General features: G+C 43.1%; 1 protein-coding gene across 1 annotated transcript in view; it reads left to right on the forward strand.

Moving 5' to 3' along the window:
- LOC124712272 (hydroxyproline dehydrogenase-like) overlaps window positions 1-14162 on the forward strand; it is a 133708-nt gene extending 119546 nt beyond the window's left edge. The window contains exons 8-9 of the mRNA XM_047242567.1: window positions 2161-2354; window positions 13984-14162. Coding sequence (XP_047098523.1) covers window positions 2161-2354; window positions 13984-14162 — 373 coding nt within the window. The remainder of the gene's footprint in view (window positions 1-2160; window positions 2355-13983) is intronic.
- Window positions 14163-22353: the final 8191 nt, after the last annotated feature.

Here is a 22353-nt window from a genome sequence, read left to right on the forward strand (position 1 = left end):
GCAGTCTTTTCCACTCAGCAATGTTTGCGTATCGGTTTTGCCAGGGTACAGAACCTGCGGTAGAACAGAAATCTTCAGCAAACTGATCTCTTGTGTGTGTTGCTGTCACGGTCCCCTTGTCCCCTGGGCCGAAATGCTGTCCAAACGATACGATAACGTGTTTTCAAAATTGTACCCATCGTTTTCCCTCACAAAGTTGGACAGTGCACAAGTGGCTTTAACAATGTCAACCAAATCGTTACTGAAGTCAATCGGATGGTGGAATGTACGCCATTTATTGGCTGAAATGCCTAATGCGCATTCCATGTACCGCCTGACGCTCGATAAACGGTAATTAAAAATTCTTTTAATATTAGTCATGTCCTTACCGGGGTAGTATGGTCTCAGAAGGTTTTCACACAGAGCAAAGGCTTCATCTGCCAGAAGTCCGCCCCCGGTGGCTGAGTGGTCAGCGTGACAGACTGTCAATCCAAAGGGCCCGGGTTCGATTCCCGGCTGGGTCGGAGATTTTCTCCGCTCAGGGACTGGGTGTTGTGTTGTCCTAATCATCATCATTTCATCCCCATCGACGCGTAGGTCGCCGAAGTGGTGTCCAATCGAAAGACCTGCACCAGGCGAACGGTCTACCCGACGGGAGGCCCTAGCCACACGACATTTCATTTCATCTGCCAGAAGCACATATGGCAGTAATCGACCAGATGTATCGTTTGGTAAGGGGCCTGGTGGTGGTAATGATAAATTGTTGGAATACAGTTTTTTGCAAAAATTAGTACTCTTCAGGATGTTTGAATCTCCCTCGTGTCCAAAGTCCCCAACATCTATATATCTGAAGCAGTAATTTGCATCAGCGACTGCCATTAAAACTATTGAGAAATACTTTTTGTAGTTAAAGTATTCACTACTCGATCCCCATGTACTGATCACTCTAATACATCCCACGCAATGTGGAAAATTGGGTATTTTTAAAAAACTCTAAACTAATATTCAATCAACCTTCAGCAGTTAATTGTTTCATATATTGACCATGCATTGTTTCCCAGATTTCTGAGCATGTGTCTCGAATAATCTTTGGAATTCTTGAACGTCCAAGTAGAAACTGGAAGTGTAGAGATCTGATGGAAGTGCCAGTTGCGCGATACCTATAATGAAACATTGATAATGGGTTAAAAGTAGAACCAATATTTATATTAAGTTTTTTTGTAGGGAGGGTTGTGCAAAAAAAAGTGGAAGAGCATTAAGGATTGTTACTACAAAAATGTCATAATGTACGATGGCAAAAGTGGAGATTCATCAAAATCCAGGAAACATTACATTTATCACAAACAGTTGTCATTTCTCCAATCTTTATATGTAGAAAGAGAGTGAGTATTCCATATTTATAATGTTCGCGCATTATTAAGTTCCAGACTGAGCAATGCTTGGCCACAAATTATAAAATTTGACTGTGACAATTACAGTTTTCTCTTTTTTACCATAGGACATCTGGAAATATGGCTGTCGATCTAACAGAAAGTACACAAGATGCCGACAACAACACTGCACAACAAGAAGCAAACACGACACCTGAAATACAACATACTACATCTAAAACCTCTCCCCCTGCTCGCACAGTACAAAGGGAGAAAGTCCATTTCCGAAGAAACGAAACCAGGACGAGTTTGAAAACAAGCTGTTGGGCGTTTTGGAAACGAGTGTGCAACGATCACACACTAAGGAACGTAGAACTAATGATCCAGATGAAATGTTCTTACTTTCGCAAATGCACATATTGCTGTTGCAGATTATTTACTTAATACATTCATTTCTCAATGCCGTGATGTGACCCAGGCAGGTCTGAAACGCTACTGAGCCATATATGGCCACATTCACGTCTTTGGTCGCTAGGAAGCGTTGAGCTGAAAGAAGTTATATACACGGTCGAATGTGGCCACCACCAGGCGACTTTTGAAGCTGCTTCTTTAGACGCTGAGCGTCCAGCTTTAAAAAACGCAAGTGAGGCCGTAGCCTTCAGGCTTGTGCACCAGTGTAATTCCGCCGTAACTGACTTCAGAATAAAGTAATTTTGAACAGACAACGATTCCCGCATATTATCTGCTGATATTTTTCTTTCTTGAGTTTTGGTGTGTTGGTACAGAACGATCTCATCCTGTATGTTCGCAGAGTGATGGATCAGGCCCTGGACTACGTTGTTGAGAACCGGAAGAGACCCAGCTTTCTCGTGGTTGCGACCCACAACGAGAGCGCCATCCACCACGCCGTGGAGAAGCTGGGGCAGCTCGGAATGCGACCTGACCAGGAGGACATAGCGTTCGCTCAGATCTACGGGATGGCGGAGCAGATATCCGTACCACTAGGTAAATCCACTCCATCCATCGTGCTTTTTCTCCATAGCACACTTATCCCCTAGAAGTACCTGAGCATTCCCTAAAGAGTGACTAACAAGCGGACCGCGCCTACTCATCACCGATTTGTCCGAATTTATAGTACATGCAAGGCTTGGACTGAAATGAAATGACAGAAGGATGACCGCCAGATGGCCAAGCGTCTAGAAAAAAAAAAAATGGCATTTTTGACGCGGGCCGGGAGAGAGGTGATCCATTTATGTTAACGTAGGTCCCAGCCAGCGGCTGGAGCAGCGAGAGAAATAGGGAATGCTAACTCGAGGATCGTATGTTCGAGCCCCTCGTACTGCAAATAAACTGCAATAATAGAAAGGAGGGGGAAACTACAGCCGTAATTATTCCCGAGGGCATGTAGCTTTACTGTATGGTTAAATGATGTTGGCGTCCCCTTGGATAAAATATTCCGGAGGTAAAATAGTCCCCCATTCGGATCTCCGGGTGGGGACTACTCAGGAGGACGTTGTTATCAGGAGAAAGAAAACTGGCGTTCTACGGATTGGAGCGTGGAATGTCAGATCCCTTAATCGAGCAGGTAGGTTAGAAAATTTAAAAAGGGAAATGGATAGGTTAAAGTTAGACATAGTGGGAACTAGTGAAGTTCGGTTGCAGGAGGAACAAGACTTCTGCTCAGGTGAATACAGGGTTATAAATACAAAATCAATCAGGGGTAATGCAGGAGTAGGTTTAATAATGAGTAAACAAATAGGAATGAGGGTAAGCTACTACAAACAGCACACTGAACGCATTATTGTGGCCAAGACAGATATGAAGCCCACGCCTATCACAGTAGTACAAGTTTATATGCCAACTAGCTCCGCAGATGAAGAAGAGATTGATGAAATGTATGACGAGATAAAAGAAATTATTTAAATAGTGAAGGGAGACGAAAATTTAATAGTCATGAATGACTGGAATTCGATAGTAGGAAAAGGAAGAGAGGGAAACGTAATAGGTGAATATGGAATGGGGGTAAGGAATGAAAGAGGAAGCCGCCTGGTAGAATTTTGCACAGAGCATAACTTAATCATAGTTAACACTTGGTTCAAGAATCATGAAAGAAGGTTGTATACATGGAAGAAGCCTGGAGATACTAGAAGGCATCAGATAGATTATATAATGGTAAGACAGAGATTCATGAACCAGGTTTTAAACTGTAAGACATTTCCAGGTGCCAGATGTGGACTCCGACCACAATCTGTTCGTTATGAACTGTAGATTAAAACTGAAGAAACTGCAAAAAGGTGGGAATTTAAGGAGATGGGACCTGGGTAATCTGACAGAACCAGGGGTTGTAGAGACTTTCAGGGAGAGCATTAGGGAACGATTGACAAGAATGGGTGAAAGAAATACAGTAGAAGAAGAATGGATAGCTTTCAGAGACGAATTAGTGAAGACGGCAGGGGATCAAGTAGATATAAAGACGAGGGGGTAATAGAAATCCTTGGGTAACAGAAGAGATATTGAATTTAATTGATGAAAGGAGAAAATACAGAAATGCAGTAAATGAAGCAGGCAAAAAGGAATACAAACGTCTCAAAAATGAGATCGACAGGAAGTGCAAAATGGCTAAGCAGGGATGGCTAGAGGGCAAATGTAAGGATGGAGAGGCGTATATCACTAGGGGTAAGATAGATACTGCCTACAGGAAAATTAAAGGTACTTTTGGAGAAAAGGCAGCCACTTCTATGAATATCAAGAGCTCAGATGGAAACCCAGTTCTAGGCAAAGAAGGGAGAGCAGAAAGGTGGAAGGAGTATATAGAGGGTCTATACAAGGGCGATGTCCTTGAGGACAATGTTATGGAAATGGAAGAGGACGCAGATGGAGATGAAATGGGAGATATAATACTGCGTGAAGAGTTTGACAGAGCACTGAAAGACCTAAGTCGAAACAAGGCCCCCGGGAGTAGACAACATTGCAATAGAACTGCTGATAGCCTTGGGAGAGCCAGCCCTGACAAAACTCTACCATCTGGTGAGCAAGATGTATGAGACAGGCGTAATACCCTCAGACTTCAAGAAGAATATAATAATTCCAATCCCAAATAAAGCAGTTATTGACAGATATGAAAATTACAGAACTATCAGTTTAATAAGCCACAGCTGCAAAATTCTAACACGAATTCTTTATCGACGAATGGAAAAGCTGGTAGAAGCCGACCTCGGGGAAGATCCATTTGGATTCAATAGAAATGTTGGAACACGTGAGGCAATGCTGACCCTACGACTTATCTTAGAAGATAGATTAAGGAAAGGCAAACCTACGTTTCTAGCATTTGTAGACTTAGAGAAAGCTTTTCACAATGGTGAGTAGAATACTCTCTTTCACATTCTGAAGGTGGCAGGGGTAAAATACAGGGAGCGAAAGGCTATTTACAATTTGTACAGAAAGCAGACGGCAGTTATAAGAGTCGAGGGACATGAAAGGGAAGCAGTGGTTGAGAAGGGAGTGAGACAGGGTTGTAGCCTCTCCCCAATGTTATTCAATCAGTATATTGAGTAAGCAATAAAGGAAACAAAAGAAAAGTTCGGAGTAGGTATTAAAATCCATGGAGAAGAAATAAAAACTTTGAGGTTCGCCGATGACATTGTAGTTCTGTCAGAGACAGCAAAGGACTTGGAAGAGCAGCTGAACGGAATGGACAGTGTCTTGAAAGGCGGGTATAAGATGAACATCAACAAAAGCAAAATGAGGATAATGGAATGTAGTCGAATTAAATCGAGTGATGTGGAGGGAATTAGATTAGGAAATGAGACACTAAGAGTAGTAAAGGAGTTTTGCTATTTGGGGAGCAAAATAACTGATGATGGTCGAAGTAGAGAGGATATAAAATGTAGACTGGCAATGGCAAGGAAAGCGTTTCTGAAGAAGAGAAATTTGTTAACATCGACTATATATTTAAGCGTCAGGAAGTCGTTTCCGAAAGTATTTGTATGGAATGTAGCCATGTATGAAAGTGAAATGTGGACGATAAACAGACAAGAAGAGAACAGAAGCTTTCAAAATGTGGTGCTACAGAAGAATGCTGAAGATTAGATGGGTAGACCGCATAACTAACGATGAAGTATTGAATAGAATTGGGGAGAAGAGGAGGATGTGGCACAACTTGACTACGAGAAGGGATCGGTTGGTAGGGCATATTCCGAGACATCAAGGGATCACCAATTTAGTATTGGAGGGCAGTGTGGAGGGTAAAAATCGTAGAGGGAGACAAAGAGATGATTACACTAACAGATTTAGAAGGACGTAGGTTGCAGTAGATACTGGGAGATGGAGAAGCTTGCACAGGATAGAGTAGCATGGAGAGCTGCATCAAACCAGTCTCTGGAGTGAAGACCACAACAACAACAGCAACATATTGTATTCACTAATAGTCTCATACAACGCACGATAAGGAAAAGCAAAGAAAAATTTTTGGTTGCAAGTATATTTCCATGAAAGTATTGTACTTACAGCGCCCTCAAGGACTCTGTAAATAACTTTCCAAGAAGGGATTTATTTAAAATGTCCTACCAGACAGGTAAAGCCAACGGCCTTGCCGCAGTGGTAAACACCAGTTCCCGTCAGATCACCGAAGTTAAGCGCTGGCGGGCTAGGCTAGCGCTTGGATGTGTGACCGTTCTGGTGTACTGTGCGCTGTTGCCAAGCCGGGTGCACTCGGCCCCTGTGACGTCAATTGGGGAGCTCTGACTGAAGCAGACAGCGGTCTGGAGAGCGATGTGCTGACCACGTGCCCTCGATATCCGCATCCAGCGACGCTTATAGGCTGAGGATGACAAGGTGGTCGGTAGGTACCACTGGGCCTTCCGTGACCTGTTTAGGTGGAGTTTAGTTTAGTTTAGATCAAACAGGTAAATCGAGAATTTTCGTTAACTGACGTCAATAGAAAAACCTTTTTATAGTCACTTATAATAAAGTATTTAGGTTGTATCCTTCCTAGGTTGCCAGTAACAATCGACTTATAACCGAGCCCTGTACCACCGGGGGGAAAAATAAGTTCTCGTGATACGACGGGACATGAACAAAGTAAACCCTGACACCTCCTCTTTTTAGTGTAAGTAATGACTGTGCTGGTAAAACTTCTACGTTACTTGATTTTCAGACTCCAGAGTGAAACTGAACGTACTGAGACTGTTTTCTCTTTACTTATTCTGATCATTTCTAAACTGACACACAATATTTTAGCGCAACGCAATCTGATTTTTAACAATCCCTACAAAAGAATAGCCCTGACTAACAATAACCTATACCCTACATGAATCACTTACCTCACAAAAATCTTCGATACTCGAACTACTGCAATACAGCGAGCGCCATTACTGCCGTCCAAATAAAAGATTTTAACTACTGAAGGCACTAACTACTGATAGACATATAGTTAGCAAATGAAAGATTTTGATAGAGAACAAACAATGCATTTACCAGAATAATGTTCAAAAGTCATAATATATATATAAATCCGTGACATCCAGTTTAACAAATTTACTTTTTCTGACGGACACAGGTCCAGATCGTCCGCTCATATTAACATCTCCGAATTCTGGCATCTCTCTCCCCACATCTGCCACTGCTGGCGGCTCACCTCCAACTGCCCAACGCTACGAGCTGTTCACATCCAACTGCCCAACACTCCACTGTCGAATAACTTCCAACAACGAGTCCAACCAGCCACAGACTGCACACAGCACAGTCAGCAATTTTAATACAGAGCGCTGCATCGCGCTACCAACATAAAAACCTAAACAGCCTACTTACAACTCTTTCTAGAAAATTATTACCAACGGTCTACGTTATGACTACAAGAGACCACTGACTCTTTTGTATTGAAGATTCAAAAACCGGTGGATGTGTTCACGGCAAAGTATAGGAACGTCGTCTTTGTTTCACTAAAATCTGGAAAACTCACAACAGTGTTATACAACAAAATTTTTGACTGATGTGATAAAGTCCTACGGGCAGGAGAACAAATTTCCTCTGTTAACTATCTCGTGGGGAGGATACACAAATCCACAATTATACGATGACATTTTTCTAGATGAAAAGTGATTCCCCTCAGATTCATTTCACTAGAGGAGCTCCGAAATGTCAGTTGTTATGGTCATGTAAAGAATTATTCGAAAATACTCAAAATTGCTTTTATTCCAGCAAGAGAGAAAAAGAAATCACATCCCGAGAAGACTGCATCAAACTACATTCCATTTACATCAGAAGCTGTCCTCACCAATATTTGGCATGGTTTGCTGCCAGACTGTACGATGAGGGAGAACCTTTTATGAATGTAAACAGTTTTTTCCCTATTGAAACTTTAAAACAACCAGGTATCTGTATAAATGTGTCTTTTATAATGTGTGCAAGACGCCGAGAAAATTATTGCTTTCCCCATTTTTACTACGACTATCACCCCAGCATTTGTAAAACATAAACTGTAAAATGAGAAAAGTTATTTTACAGACAAAGCTTTCTTCGCCGCATTACGATCTGTTCCTGGATATTTATTTGCCATGACACATTTTCGTATGTCTTTCCTTTTCAAGCCGGCTGCGGTGGCCGAGCGGTTCTAAGCACTTCAGTCCGAAACTACGCGATTGCTACGGTCGCAGGTTCGAATCCTGCCTCGGGCATGGACGTGTGTGATGTCCTTAGGTTAGTTAGGTTTAAGTAGTTCTACGGTCTAGGGGACTGATGACCTCAGATGTTAAGTCCCATAGTGCTCAGAGCCATTTGAACCATTTCCTTTTCAAGGATTTTATGAAAATATTAAGTAATGCAATATACTGAGCTTTATTTCAGCTTATTTACAGTGTAAGTAACGTAAAAGATAAAAGGAAAATTGGTTTCGCCACGGTAACTCGAACCTGCGATCTTAAGTTTACCGTTCTCTACTTTTTCCGCTGCATCAACCGCTGCCTCGAAACCACACTGAGATAAATGACTCGTCCCTCGCACGATCCGCGCCGTAAATGCTATCTTTTTCCTAAACTCTTGGGCGCCTGGAAGTCCCACTTGTCATTGTCACATTCACTTCTGCTCAAGCCCTGCATATACCATAAATGTGGACGAAAGCGGTGATGATGAGTATGCCCGGTCCCCTTGTAAGTCTACGTTTTTCCCACAACTTGCAAACGGAGTAACACATCTCTCTCTCTCTCTCTCTCTCTCTCCTCTCCTCTCCTCTCCTGTTTTTGAGCTTATTTAGAGTAGTTATCAATAACAAAAATGAATCGCCACTGACCATTCGCACGACAAAATTACACTGTTGCGTAATAAAATCGCAACATTGGGAAGTACAGCAAGTAACGAAAATTTGGTTATTGTGCCTATTCAGTATAGTAAAAAGAAGGAACGCTCAACGTTTCAGTGATGTTTGGATGTAAAGGGTGCGAAATTTAGTAAGCAGAGCAGCCCTTTCTAGCAGCAACAGTGGCTCCAACCCAGCGGGCTGTAGAGTTAAACTGAACTTGGATCACAGATATGGGGACGACATTCCACGCTGCAGCAAAGCTATCCCAGAGATCATCGGTCACAGCGGTGGGCGAGTGGTCGCGTGGCAGTATATCGCAACCCATGATAAGCTTTCCTCGGCTGACAGGTCTGGAGAACGTACTAGTCAGGCCAACGGCTGAACACCCTCTGCATGGAGGTAGGCAGGACAGTATGAAGAAGCTGTAGTTTTGCGTCGCTATGTTGAGAGATAAAGTCACGGAGAGCTTGACGAAGAGGCACAACCGTCGGCCTTAACACGTCTGAAATGTAAAGCCAGCTTTCCATGTTATTGGCTGTGCGAACCAGAAGGGATCCTGTTGCGTATTCAACGGAACCACATACCATCAGGCTATATGGTGAACCTGTATGATGATGAATGCAACCTAGAAACGTGCGTTCTGGTCGGATCCTCCACACAGGAACATGTCAAACGTGATGCTACATGCAGAACCGAGATTCGTCTGGAATTAGGACGCGGTGCCACTCTTGTGCCCACTGTTGCCGTTGAATGCACAACTGTCAATGCGTCTATCTACCGCCGCATCAAAGGATAATCATCGTGCTGATTGTCCATTGTGTTCCAGAGGTCGCATGTCCGTGTGGGTAATTGTGCCGCTGCAAACATGCACTTTTCTTGAAGCAAGATAAGCAACATGGCTGTACAGTCCTGAACGGCCGGGCAAGCAGTATGCCAGTCCTAGAGATCCGGTATGACGTTGATTGTGACTCTCCTTAATCCACAGATTCCATATTCGTTATTCAGTCGTCGGGTCGTGGTCAAATGAGCAGCAATATCACAAGACAATATACTACAGCCCTAATAGGCCACGGCTGCTGTCGAATTCCGACGCATGCTGACAAATGTTTGTCCATATTACATGATTATCTCTCTCTCTCTCTCTCTCTCTCTCTCTCTCTCTCTCTCCTCTCCCTCTCCTCTCTCTGTGCATCTGTCTCTCTCACACACATATACACTACTGAAATGTGATTTCTCAACAAAGAAGTAGATGCATAACGTCTTCTCGTGCACAGGATGAAAGTTATGTTACGCCTACCTACTTTGTGCGGCTGCTTTGAAATGCAAATTATATGCATATCCAACCATGTAGTACGCTTGATGCAAATTTGTCATTTGCCTTCATCGTGATGAAGTTGCAGTTATAATGCCCAGCAATGAATAATAATGTAATGGTGCTCGACCAGCATATCAAATCCAGATGTAGGAAAGTATTCACCCATAAAGGAGACTATAGGGGTTGCAGCACAGTTCCTGATCATCAGATCTTAGTCTGCTCCCTGTGTAGTGGTGGTAAAATTGAACGTTCAGTTAAACTGAGAACATCGCGTCTCCAATCAGTAAAGGACGCAGTTCGGTCTGTCAAAATGTCATGAAGTGTCATTTCAAGCATAGGTTGTCACTTAACGACAAAGATGATTTGTCAACGCGATGAAATGGCGTACAATGACCCCCATTTTGAGTCACAGACCACTGAAGACCTACTTCTTAACTGTCACCTGCGACCAACGCACCAGCTAGTGAACAGTACTTACATATTATAATTCGTAGGTACACCAAAGAGAACGATGCGAAACTGTGCGCTCCCTTTTTGGAGACTGCTGAGAAGGCTATCTCGTCCCAGATAGTACACAACCGCCTCTTACAATTAATTTGACCTTGAACGTCCATTACGAACAACAGCATAACCTCTCCCCCTCAATCCACCGCAACAGCATCGAGCTGAGGAGGTGAGGGAAGGAGGTACCCACCTCACTGCAACACTTCAAAACCCCACGTGCGTAGAATGTAATGACCTGCGCCAGAAACTGAGGCACACACCCTTGAGATGCAAGCGAAATGTCGTTATGGACTTTCACACCCCGTTAAAAGTGACACTAGCAGAGTTGAAGCCGTCATAAAGACGAAAGAGGGGCACAACCCTATTAACGTCCAGTAACAAGTTATCGATACTTCTGATCACATAGTGTGCTTCCCCACGGCGCAGCTAAAATTATTTTTAAGTCTATAGACATGTTTCTATGCACGTCTGCTTCCCTGCCAAGAACAATCCAGTCACAAATGTCTTTGGATATCGCCATATGACATATAATCGTGTTTTAGTTAATAAGCGTTGGTGTGGTTCTGAATGGTTACAAATTTAGTGCAGCTACTCGTAGACGACCAGTGTGTGCTGTAATAATCGTACGGCAGCGAAACTTGGTAGACACGCTAATGTGTTAATGCGGAACCTATTTATGTTGGAAAAAAATAGTTCCAGTTTTGGCCACCAGGAGCAAATTTGGCGCTGTACACAGTATGACATCCACGTCGCCATTTTAAAGCCATCGAACTGTATGGCTATCGAGAAGAGAAACCGTGCACTGTTTGTGAAACTGTCTTGTGTGAACGGCAGCAATTACAGTACTCTATTGGGAGTGTATCGCCGTGTGAAGGGTCTGAGGAGAGGCCTGATCTCTTTAAACGGTTTAAAGAAGATGATAACGAAATTCAAAAACACGGGTCAGTTTGATGTCGCATGTGGAAGGGGAAGGCGTCCTATCCTGGTAGAAGTTACTGACGAGGTTCCTGTTGCTATTAACTGATCAAGCAGCAAGTACCCCAGGTAGTGCTAGCGCAGTGTCGCGAGAATTGTCCATCCCATGGTCAACAGTACGGAAAGTTTTGTTGTCTACATTACACTGGTACCCGTACAAGATCCAGAAGGTGCAGCAACTGAAACATCATGACCTGCAACAACATTATGAACTTACTCTTCTGTTTCTGGCACGAATCGAAGTTGGTGACATGTGTGTGGGCAATATTCCATGGAGTGACGAGGCACATTTTGCACTACGGAGTGCAGAGAACAGACAGAACTGCCGAATATGGGGTCCTGTTAAACTTCGTGTTGTGCACGAGGAGCACTTTCACTCACTGTATGAGATTCACAGGCTCCTTTATTGCCTGTCCGTTCCTCTTTAACAGAATACACCCATAGGGTCCGTCAGGTGTACCGCGACAACTGCACGTAATCGAGGCCATCTTGTACAGCCTATGATTCCTGCTTTGGAAGAGCGTGGTTACGTGGCAAGCACTGTTTTCATGCGAGATGGTCACTCGCCCAATGAAAGATCTGCATAATGCAACATTCCACGAACGTGTTATCTCCAGAGCTTTTTCCTGATGCATTGCCTGCAACACCACCTGACCTGAATCCATGTGATTTTTGGCTCTGATAATTTCTAAAAGTATGCGTTTACCGGTGACAAGTTCAGCCTCTACCTCATCTGATGGCTAGTGTGCAGAAACTCGTTGCTCAGATTCCAATGGAATCGCTGCGAGCAACTGTTTATCACGCCGTTTATGGCTGCGGCATCTCATCGTCATCTCCAGTGCTCATGTTGAACAAACCATGTAAGTGGCAGTTAGGAACACTACGAGGGTAGTCCCAAAAGTAAGGTCTCCTATTTTTTTATAAGTACATAGACCTGGTCTACAATGGTTTACATCAGTTTACAGCTTCAACATTTAGCTATTTTTCGACATAATCAACGTTTTTGTCGATTCATTTTCGTAGACGCTGTGGAGGTTTTTGTATGCCCATGTCATACCAGCACGCCGCCATGCTGTTTGGAAAGTTATGGACCTCTTCTTTCACCTCGTCGTCGGAGCTGAACCGCTTTCCCGCCAAATGTTCTTTTAACCTAGGGAACAGGTCATAGTCACTGGGTGCCAAGTCAGGACTATAGGGTGGGTGGGTGATTATGTTCCACTGGAACTGTTGCAGGAGAGCAACGGTTTACCGAGCGATGTTTGGGTGAGCGTTGTCATGGAGAGTGCGTACGCCCTTGCTCAACATTCCTCTTCTCCGGTTCTGAATTGCCCGTTTGAGTTTTTTCAGAGTCTCACAGTATCTGTCAGCGTTAACTGTAGTCCCAGTGGGCAAAAAATCGACCAACAATACCCCTTTCCGACCCCCAAGAACGGTCGTCATGACTTTACCGGCAAACTTTTTTTGTTTGAATTTCCGCTACTTTGGTGAAGAAGGATGCCGCCACTGGCATGATTGTTGCTTGGTCTCAGGTGTAAAGTGGTATGCCCAGGTTTTGTCACCCGTGACAATTGAGTCCAGAAAGTTGTCCTGTTCGGCTGCAAGGCGGTGAAGAAATGTGCGGGAAGCATCAACTTGTTGCCACATGTGGTCCTGTCAGCATGCGTGGCACTCATCTTGCGCACACCTTCCGGTAGTTCAATGTTTCCGTTAAAATTCCGTGAGCGGTGCTTCGGGAAACCTCAGCAACCAACGTGCAGAGATCATCCAGGGTGATCCGCCGATCTTCACGTGAGCTTTGCTCAACCTTCAACATTGTCTCCTCAGAAATTGACGGTCTCCCGCTTCTTTGTACGTCGTGAATTTCGGTCCGACCAGCTGCTAACTCTCTACACCACTTACGAACATTTTTGACACCCATGCAGGACTCACCATACACTTCCGTCAATTGGCGATGGATTTCAATCGGCGCAGTGCCCTTTGGGTTCAAAAACCGAATAACTGCGCACAATTCGCACTTGGCGGTAACATCCAACGGGAACTCCATTCTCAACGGCTGGCAAGCCAAGACGAGCGCCTCAGCGCGACGTGCGCATGTTTACACGCAGAGCGTGAAGCACTCTTCATAACAGTGTGACCAACTGCCTCAGAAACAGAGTTCTGTACTTATAAAAAAATAGGAGACCTTGCTTTTGGGATTACCCTCGTATTTGTTTGATGCTGTTCACCTCCCGTTCCTAATCCATTACATTTGGAAGCTTTTCTCTAGATCTTTGTTGCATTCACAGCGCCAAATTTGCACCTGGTGGCCAAAATTGGAACTAATTTTTTTCCATCATAAATCAGTTCCGCATTTACGCATTAGCATATCTACCAAGCTTTGCTGTCATACTATAATTACAGCCGACACTGGAACTTGATGAATAGCTGTACTTTAATGATAACCACCCAGTATGAGTCACACTCCTTTTGGAAATGTTTCTTGCTTCGACTTACGGAGGTCGGCGGCAGGAACAAAACGGAATGAAGGCGGTGCGGTGTGTTCGCAGCCGCTGCGGGCTACACGGTGTACAAGTCGGTCCCCGTGGGCGGCCTGGGACAGGCGCTGCCCTACCTGGCTCGCCGCCTGGCGGAGAACCGATCCGTGCTGGCCGGCGCCCGCCACGAGCGCCAGCTGCTGCAGAGGGAGTTGCGACGTCGGCTCCGGCCTGCTGGCGCCACCCGCTGACAGCAGCGGAACGTCGCCGCCGCCGCCGCCGCCGCTCGCACTTTTGTCTCTATTGCCTGTGAAACATGTGAATAAATACTTGCAATCGTAATGAAAGTACCCTGCCTGGCAAAAAAGTGAACCAACCAATCGGATGCCAATTTGATTTCGTACGCTTTCAAACCATAGGCGGGTATGCTAATGATCAGACTTTCCTGTCTGTGATAGGAAGAACGTCCACCAGGGTGTGTTAGTGCTGTTAGGGTTTAGTGTAATTACCCAGCAAACAGAACACAGCATGCTGTTCTCAATGGAGAGACGTCTACAGACGTTAAAGTAACCTCTGGCGTGCCACAGAGGAGTCTTATGAGACCATTGCTTTTCACAATATATATAAATGACCTAGTAGATAGTGTCGGAAGTTCCATGCGCCCTTTCGCGGATGATGCTGTAATATACAGAGAAGTTGCAGCATTAGAAAATTGCAGCGAAATGCAGGAAGATCTGCAGCGGATAGGCACTTGGTGCAGGGAGTGGCAACTGACCCTTAACATAGACAAATGTAATGTATTGCGAATACATAGAAAGAAGAATCCTTTATTGTATGATTATATGATAGCGGAACAAACACTGGTAGCAGTTACTTCTGTAAAATATCTGGGAGTATGCGTGCGGAACGATTTGCAGTGGAATGATCATATAAAATTAATTGTTGGTAAGGCGGGTTCCAGGTTGAGATTCATTGGGAGAGTCCTTAGAAAATGTAGTCCATCAACAAAGGAGGTGGCTTACAAAACACTCGTTCTTCCCATACAGAGGAGATAGAGAAGATCCAAAGAAGAGCGGCGCGTTTCGTCACAGGGTTATTTGGTAAGCGTGATAGCTTTACGGAGATGTTTAGCAAGCTCAAGTGGCAGACTTTGCAAGAGAGGCGCTGTGCATCGCGGTGTAGCTTGCTGTCCAGGTTTCGAGAGAGTGTTTCTGGATGAGGTATCGAATATATTGCTTCCCCCTACTTATACCTCCCGAGGAGATCACGAATGTAAAATTAGAGAGATTCGTGGGTGCACGGAGGCTTTCCGGTAGTCGTTCTTCCCGCGAACCATACGCGACTGAAACAGGAAAGGGAGGTAATGATAGTGGCACGTAAAGTGCCCTCCGCGACACACCGTTCGGTGGCTTGCGGATTATGAATGTAGATGTAGATGTAGATGTAGGGTACAAACGGGGTGCGAACAGTGTCAGACGTTGAATGACCACTGTGAAGGACACAGAAGTAGCTCGTGCTCTCGTGAGACAGTGTTATCAGTACATGGCACAGTAGTTTGAGAGGGCCCTCTTTCTGGGTCTCCATTTGGCCAGCTGCTAGATTCGTGCAATTTCCAGATTTTGTGGGGCATTCAGACAGTCGCTGGGTGTTGGGCTGCATAGGAACCTCAGGTGAGGCGTAATCGACCTCAGGTTTGTTGTCGTCCACATCTGACCATCATAATGGAGCCTTTCCATATCGTGCACCAAGCACATCGTAACCATTTCACACATTGTGCGCTTGCCATCCGAGCCAAGTAATGGATAGCCTGCAACATTGGTCGGAGAGCAGACGGACTAGGGCATTACTATCCCACAAGTAGCCTGCCGTTAACACAACACAAACGGCTGCGTGTGGAGTGATGCCATGACTGGGAGCATGATCTGCTGATGAATGGCATCACTTTGTGTTCAGTGATGAGACGCGATCTAGCACTAACACGGATGACCATCTTCAGCGAGTATGACGGCGATCTGGAGAGATGTCACCTGGAGAAAGGTCGCATTCTTCTACTATTGTGGAGTCCGCCTCGACAGCTGAGTAGTCAGCGCGACGGAACGCCATGCAAAGAGGCCCGGGTTCGATCCCCAGCTGGGTCGAAGAGTTTCTCCGCTCAGGGACTGGGTGTTGTGTGTCTTCATCATCATCATATCATCCCCATCGACACGCAAATCGCCGGAGTGGCGTCAACTAAAAGGACTGACACCAGGCGACTGCTCTACCTGACGCGAGGCCCTAGCCACACGACATTTCATATCAATATTGTGGAAACGGACAGCGGTGTTCGACCAAGCGTCATGCTGTGTGTAGGGAGCCATTAGGTACGACTTCAGATGGCTGGTAGTGACTCAGAGAAATCTCGTGGCACAATGATGTCACGGACATCCTGCGTCCTCGTGTGTTATCTCTCATGCAACAGTACTGTCATGCCATTTTTCAACAAGACATTGCTCGTCGACGCAAGCCACGTGTGTCTATAGACTGTTTGCGTGACGATGAGATACTTCTTCGGACAGCAAGATCCTCAGATCTGTCCCCGATTGAACATTTGTGAGACCAGCTGGGATGGGGACTCTGTCCCAGTACCTGTACCCGGGACATCCCCAGTTATGGGTCTCCTTGCCTCAGGAGAGAATACGACGCCTTTACGACACCCAACCGAATCAGCGCATGAATACAGGCCACAGCGGTGCATTGTTAAACTCATAAGTGGGCTCATACTGCCAAGGTCATTGTAGATTTAAATGGATTTTGTAATCAGTGCAGTAACATCACATATCCTCTCAGCCCGTGAAGTTTCGTTTCGTCCCCCTTTCTATGAGCTTCACTTTTTTGTCATGCAGTGTACTATTTGTTTCATTTATTTTCTCTGCTTTCCTTACATTAGTGCACAAAAACAAATGATGCACATAAAGAAATTGGGTTTCTGTACGCCCACAACTGACATGTTGGTCCTGCTGCGTAATATTATTCCAGTGTGGAGACTGTTTCATTTGTTGATAGTTGGTCCGTAAGAATTTACAGTAGTGCTATTTCATTATTGACAGCTGCACATAGCAATTATCGTTCTTGTATTTAAAATGAGTTTCATTAAATTTTTAAGATCAAGTCTTTCGCACAAACTTCATTCGGCAAACCCGTTGGGATGCTCAACAGGCATTGGTATGTATTAAAAAACAGTTCACATGAAACATATAATGCTTTTGAAAAGCTTGTCACGGCACGATGTAGGCCGATGGTAGCCCAAAATTGAGGAATACATACCATCACAACAGTCTGTTTGATGAAACAAGTAACTAGAGTAGAATTATGCAAAAGAATGACTGTGTTATTGACTTTACTTAGATTAAAACTCATACAGCCACATACTGAAATGAACTGCCAGACTGGCTGGTCAAAAACACATCTGGATCTCGGAACGATATTAACTGTACCAAACGTTCCAAAACTTTTCTGAAGCAAATGTTCCGAAAAGCGTCTCTGGCAGAACGGGAGAAATTATAGTAAGACATTACAAAAGGTATCATCATAAAACTATTTGCCAACAGTGCATTAAACACTAGCGATTAAGTAACGGGGTACGGAAAACAGAGATGTTACTGTTATTGATTTAGAATAACCAACGACGTTAGGTGTCCGTCCACTGCAAGCAATCAAAATTTTAACAATCAGTTGCAAAGCGAAATACGAATTAATTGAGGGCAACAACTACTCTAAGAGGAATTATGTAGATTCAGTTCTCTGTTGTGTGCCTACAACAAAGCTCGTAATTTAGTGAACCAAGACATGTGCTAGTAATGGATCATCCTATGCAAGTAATCCACTAATTAAAACAGTACAGAACATCAAAAGGTCTTATAGTTGCAAATTAAATTACACTCAGAGCGAAACAGTAAAATTGCTTTACCATACGAATTCAATGATTGCTGTAAGGACTTGTACATTGTTCTCATTAAAAAGTAAAAGAGCGTTCTGTGTGAACTCGGCAAGTAATGAACTCCAACGGTGCATACATATTCCCTCAAAAATTCATACTTGCAAGAAAAAGACAGCAGATGGCTTAGATGCCCCACACAGGCTGATTGTCACGGTCACAAAATGGCGGTGCACTGGTAGTGATTCTATACGGGTGAGGCAGAAAACTTCCAAGACCAAATCTTATCCCGCAAATCGTGTTAACGGTTCGGTTTGGCAAATGACGATCTGTAGATCAGATCTTTCGGGGTGACAGGTGTTACCTCTGCACCCCAAAACGCATGTAGACGCGTTCCACTATTCTTTTCACTCGATCGCAATTCTCGGTGGCGAACAGACATAGAATTCTTTTGATGGTGAGCATAATATCAAGACATAACTAATTAGGCATTGCCACTTTACCAGCTTTTCAGCCGTCTCTTTACTGGCTATAATTATGCTGCTTCTAACCCACACTACATCTACTGCCTGATTTCGGTTTCTTCGTTTTATAAGCTCCTACATTATTTTAAGAATGAAGCGTCTTTCTGTCCTGGGCCAGGGTGAGTAACTTTAAATACTTTTTTTCTGACAAAACTGATGAGAAAATTTTGATGTTATTGGTTACCATCTTTAGCAAAAAAAAATTCAACTACATGACAACAACTGTTAGAATTTCAGAAGTTGCACTAGAAGTGGCACTAGTTTGTTTTGTCTCAGTATTTTTCCTCCAAGAATAACATGGGAAACTTTTACGTGTGTGGTCCAGGACGAAATGGCAAAAACCTGAAACTTCACTCATTTCAATCGCATAGTTCCTTGTACTGTGTTAATCAAGAGTTAGATTGCATTTTAATAATGAAACCGAATAGTTTTGTCGTGGCTGACTACCGTCTATTCTAGGAGCCTTGCTTTGACTTAGGCCAATTTAGTGCTCTGCCAAATTCTTTTAACAGTACCTTCTCTCTCATTTAATCACCTATTTCCACTTATCTTTCTTCAAAATTGTCTTCATATTTGTTTTTCTTCTATAAATCGCCTGTGTTTTCCTTCCACATTTCAGTCTTCTCTTGTTTGTTTAGTACTGGCGTGCCATCTGTGCTCTTAAAATCCCACGTATGCTCCTTTTTTTTCTATCCAAAGATCACTTTAATGATCCTATAGGCGGCATTTATCTTCCTTATAAGCATTCAGGCTTCTACAGCCTTCTATTACGTATTTAGCCATTTTTGGTTTACCATTTTGCACTTTGGCGTCTCATTTTTAGTCGTCTGTATTCTCATGTGCTGCATTTTTCTCCTTTTGTCAATTAATTTCAACATCTCATGTGTTCAAGGATGTCTGCTGGCCCTTTATTTTTGCCTATTGGATCCTCTGCTGCCTTCGTTATTTCTCTTTCAAAGCTACCCATTCGTTTAGTCAATCCCTTTCAAACCCCCACCGGCCTCTCATTCGTTGAACTTATCCAGGTCTTGTCTCGTTAATTTCATACCTCTGATATTTCTTCAGTTTTGACCTGCAGTTCATGGCCATTAAATTACGGAGAATCCACTTCTGCCCCTACAAATTTTAATATTTTTTTTTTTTTTTGTGTGGGATCTAAAATTTTCCAAACCTCTCTCACATCGGCCTGATTTAGCTTCACTGATCAGGATAGTAAAAACATGCGTATATTAAGGGAATTTTCATTCACAAAGCAGGCTTATCACATTCACACAGTTCAATACTGTTCTATCCTGATGAAATTGAGCTTAACTTAAATTCCATAAGGCAGTGAAGCAATTTCGAAGTCTCGGTGCGACGAAAATCGTCAGTCGATCTCCTGGAAACATCTGTAATAATTATTAACTTTCGGTGATCACATGGGGAAGACCGGATATCTGCTGGTAAGACCGTGTTAGTCCATTTATTTGAAATAACTAGATATCTTGAGCATACAAAACGGCAGGTTCGTCCAGTGTAAATCAGACGTTCCCTACTGATCCCCTGCAACACAGCGTAGTAAGCAGACACTGACAATAATAATCAGTTAAATAATACGCGAACACACTTACTTTAGTTTAGTTCATGTATTAAATTCCTTCTCATACAGAATCTCATCAAGATGGCGACTAGCTCAATAATACATACATATACATCCTCCTTCTTTCACGACTAATCGGCAAGAAGAAGTCCTTCATTCTTTTCATAAGAGAAAACATAGATATCAGAGAAGCTATTCCATGGAGTAAATGGACGCTCCAAGGAATAATTGGGCTTGAAACTACTTTGCATTGATAATCGGTAAGATAAGAAGAGATATTTCGAGATATGTACTGAGTTATATAATTTATAAAATTTCTGAAAATATCGCGGAGAGACCGCTGCAAGAGACATTACAAAATGTTTTCGTTTTAAAATATGGCTTCGTAATCTTAGTCTTACCATTATATAACCTATCTGACACCTGCTAGTGTCTTTAGATCTCTTCCATATATAAAATCTCCTTTCGTATTAATGTTGATTTGATGAAAGAGCCTGAGAAAGCTTTAGTTTTGGTTTATGGTAACGATTTAATGGAACTTGGAGCAATTGAACTAGGATCTGATGACTTGACTGAAACCGTCAGTGAAGTAGAAACTGGAAAATTTCCTCATAAATCATTATATTATGCCCTGCAAGAAAAGAGTCTTGATGACTTTGTGACTTAGTTACAAAGGAGAAACATGTCAATGGATTGTTAAGAATCATATTATGATGAGACAAAAGGACTTGATTGAAAATGCTGCGTGGGAAACTTTAGGAGAAACAGGAAATGGCTTTCAGGAGGAGGTTATTGTCCCTATTTTTGAAAAATGTTTCATTGTTTTCTTTTTTTAAGTTAGGTTCTACCATTCTTTGAATTTGATTTCTATGTTCGTTTCATAATATTTTCAGTGAATATTCATCCAGCTGTATCTGAGACAAGCGTAACATTATTTCTGGTAAGAACAATCATCTCTAAACACAGTTGGTAAGCAAAACATGGACCAAAGTCACCCGAAGTTAGGGTGAAACGGTTTCACAAATTTCGGGCTGTGCATAGCAAAGTTTACTTAAAAAATTCGAGGATAAAGGCGAAAGACCCAACTTCGAGCCCTGCTGCGACACAAAGTCTTAATACGCCAAGAGGTTTCAGACCAGCACACACTCATTCAGAAAACAATCCCCTAGGCTCTGGCTAAGCTATGTCTTCGCAATACACTTTCTTACGTAAGTGCTAGTCCCGCAGGATATACGGGAGAACTTTTCTGAAGTTTCGAAGGAAAAACATGACAGGTACTGACAGAGGTACGGTTGTGAGGGTAAAATGTGGACTATGCTTGGTTGATTAACTCTTTGGTTAATATATACATTTTTAACGATATAAAAGTAATTGTTAAGCTGTATACCGACATTTTTAAAGGGCTCGTAAAATATTTTGTTAAAAAAACATATCTCAGTCGGTAGAGCACTTGCCTGCAAAAGGCAAAGATCCCAGGTTCGAGAACCGTTCTGGGACGCAGTTTTAATCTGGCAGGAACTAAATTATTTTGTTTGTAAAAGTATCAGGTCGTTCCTCATTATTTAGAAACATATCAATGAATTTTTAAAGGACGTCTTACTCGCCACTGACCACGCCCTTTAAAAAATTCCAATTGATTGAGAACACCAATCACAAAAAGTTTATATATATATGAATGTTCCTCAAACGAAGTAACCGATACAGAACTGAAATGTTAAAGAAATCGCAAAGAAACGACCAACCCGACCCTAATCTCGTGTTGCAGTGACGCTCTTAACTGTCGTTTCCACGTGCTACAGACAAATTCTAGAGGCTCAGTTTTCAACCAGTAAACCCCCGTTTCGTTAGACTCGAACTGCCATGTTTAAAACAGCTCCATTCGTATGTATACATATGAGTCACTCTGTTAAATATTTGACCTTAGGGAAAAGTTTAGAAAACGTTTGAATTTATGTTTTAAGTTAGTTGGAAGTCACTAAGTGTTCTCATTACGAAAAACGCTGGTTGAATATAGTCTGGGAAATTTGTGCTCCATTTTAAGCAAAAGCTAATTTTTCACTCACCACGTGAACTACGTATCACACAAAGTTATAATTTTGCAAGTGTGGTATATGAGGGTATCGTCTGCAAAATGAGTTGCAGATAGTGTGGGTAGTAAAGAAATTATAAATTAAAACCCCATGCCTGATGTTTTATTGCAAGAACAGCGAAAACGTAGTGAGCGATAAGTTTATCTTTTTCCTCTTACCATTTTGTGAAGGTTGTCAGTGAGAAAAAGTTTCATCAAGGATAGAATTTATGTTTAAAGTTTGTCGGAAGTCACTAGGTGCTCTCATTCTCAAATACTTGTCCATTAAACATGGGCTCCAATGTGCGTGCTTCAAGAGCTACGAACACTTCATCTTCGCTGCTGTGAAATGTCTCTT

This window comes from Schistocerca piceifrons, chromosome 8 (assembly GCF_021461385.2).
Source record: "Schistocerca piceifrons isolate TAMUIC-IGC-003096 chromosome 8, iqSchPice1.1, whole genome shotgun sequence".
Taxonomy (NCBI): domain Eukaryota; kingdom Metazoa; phylum Arthropoda; class Insecta; order Orthoptera; family Acrididae; genus Schistocerca; species Schistocerca piceifrons.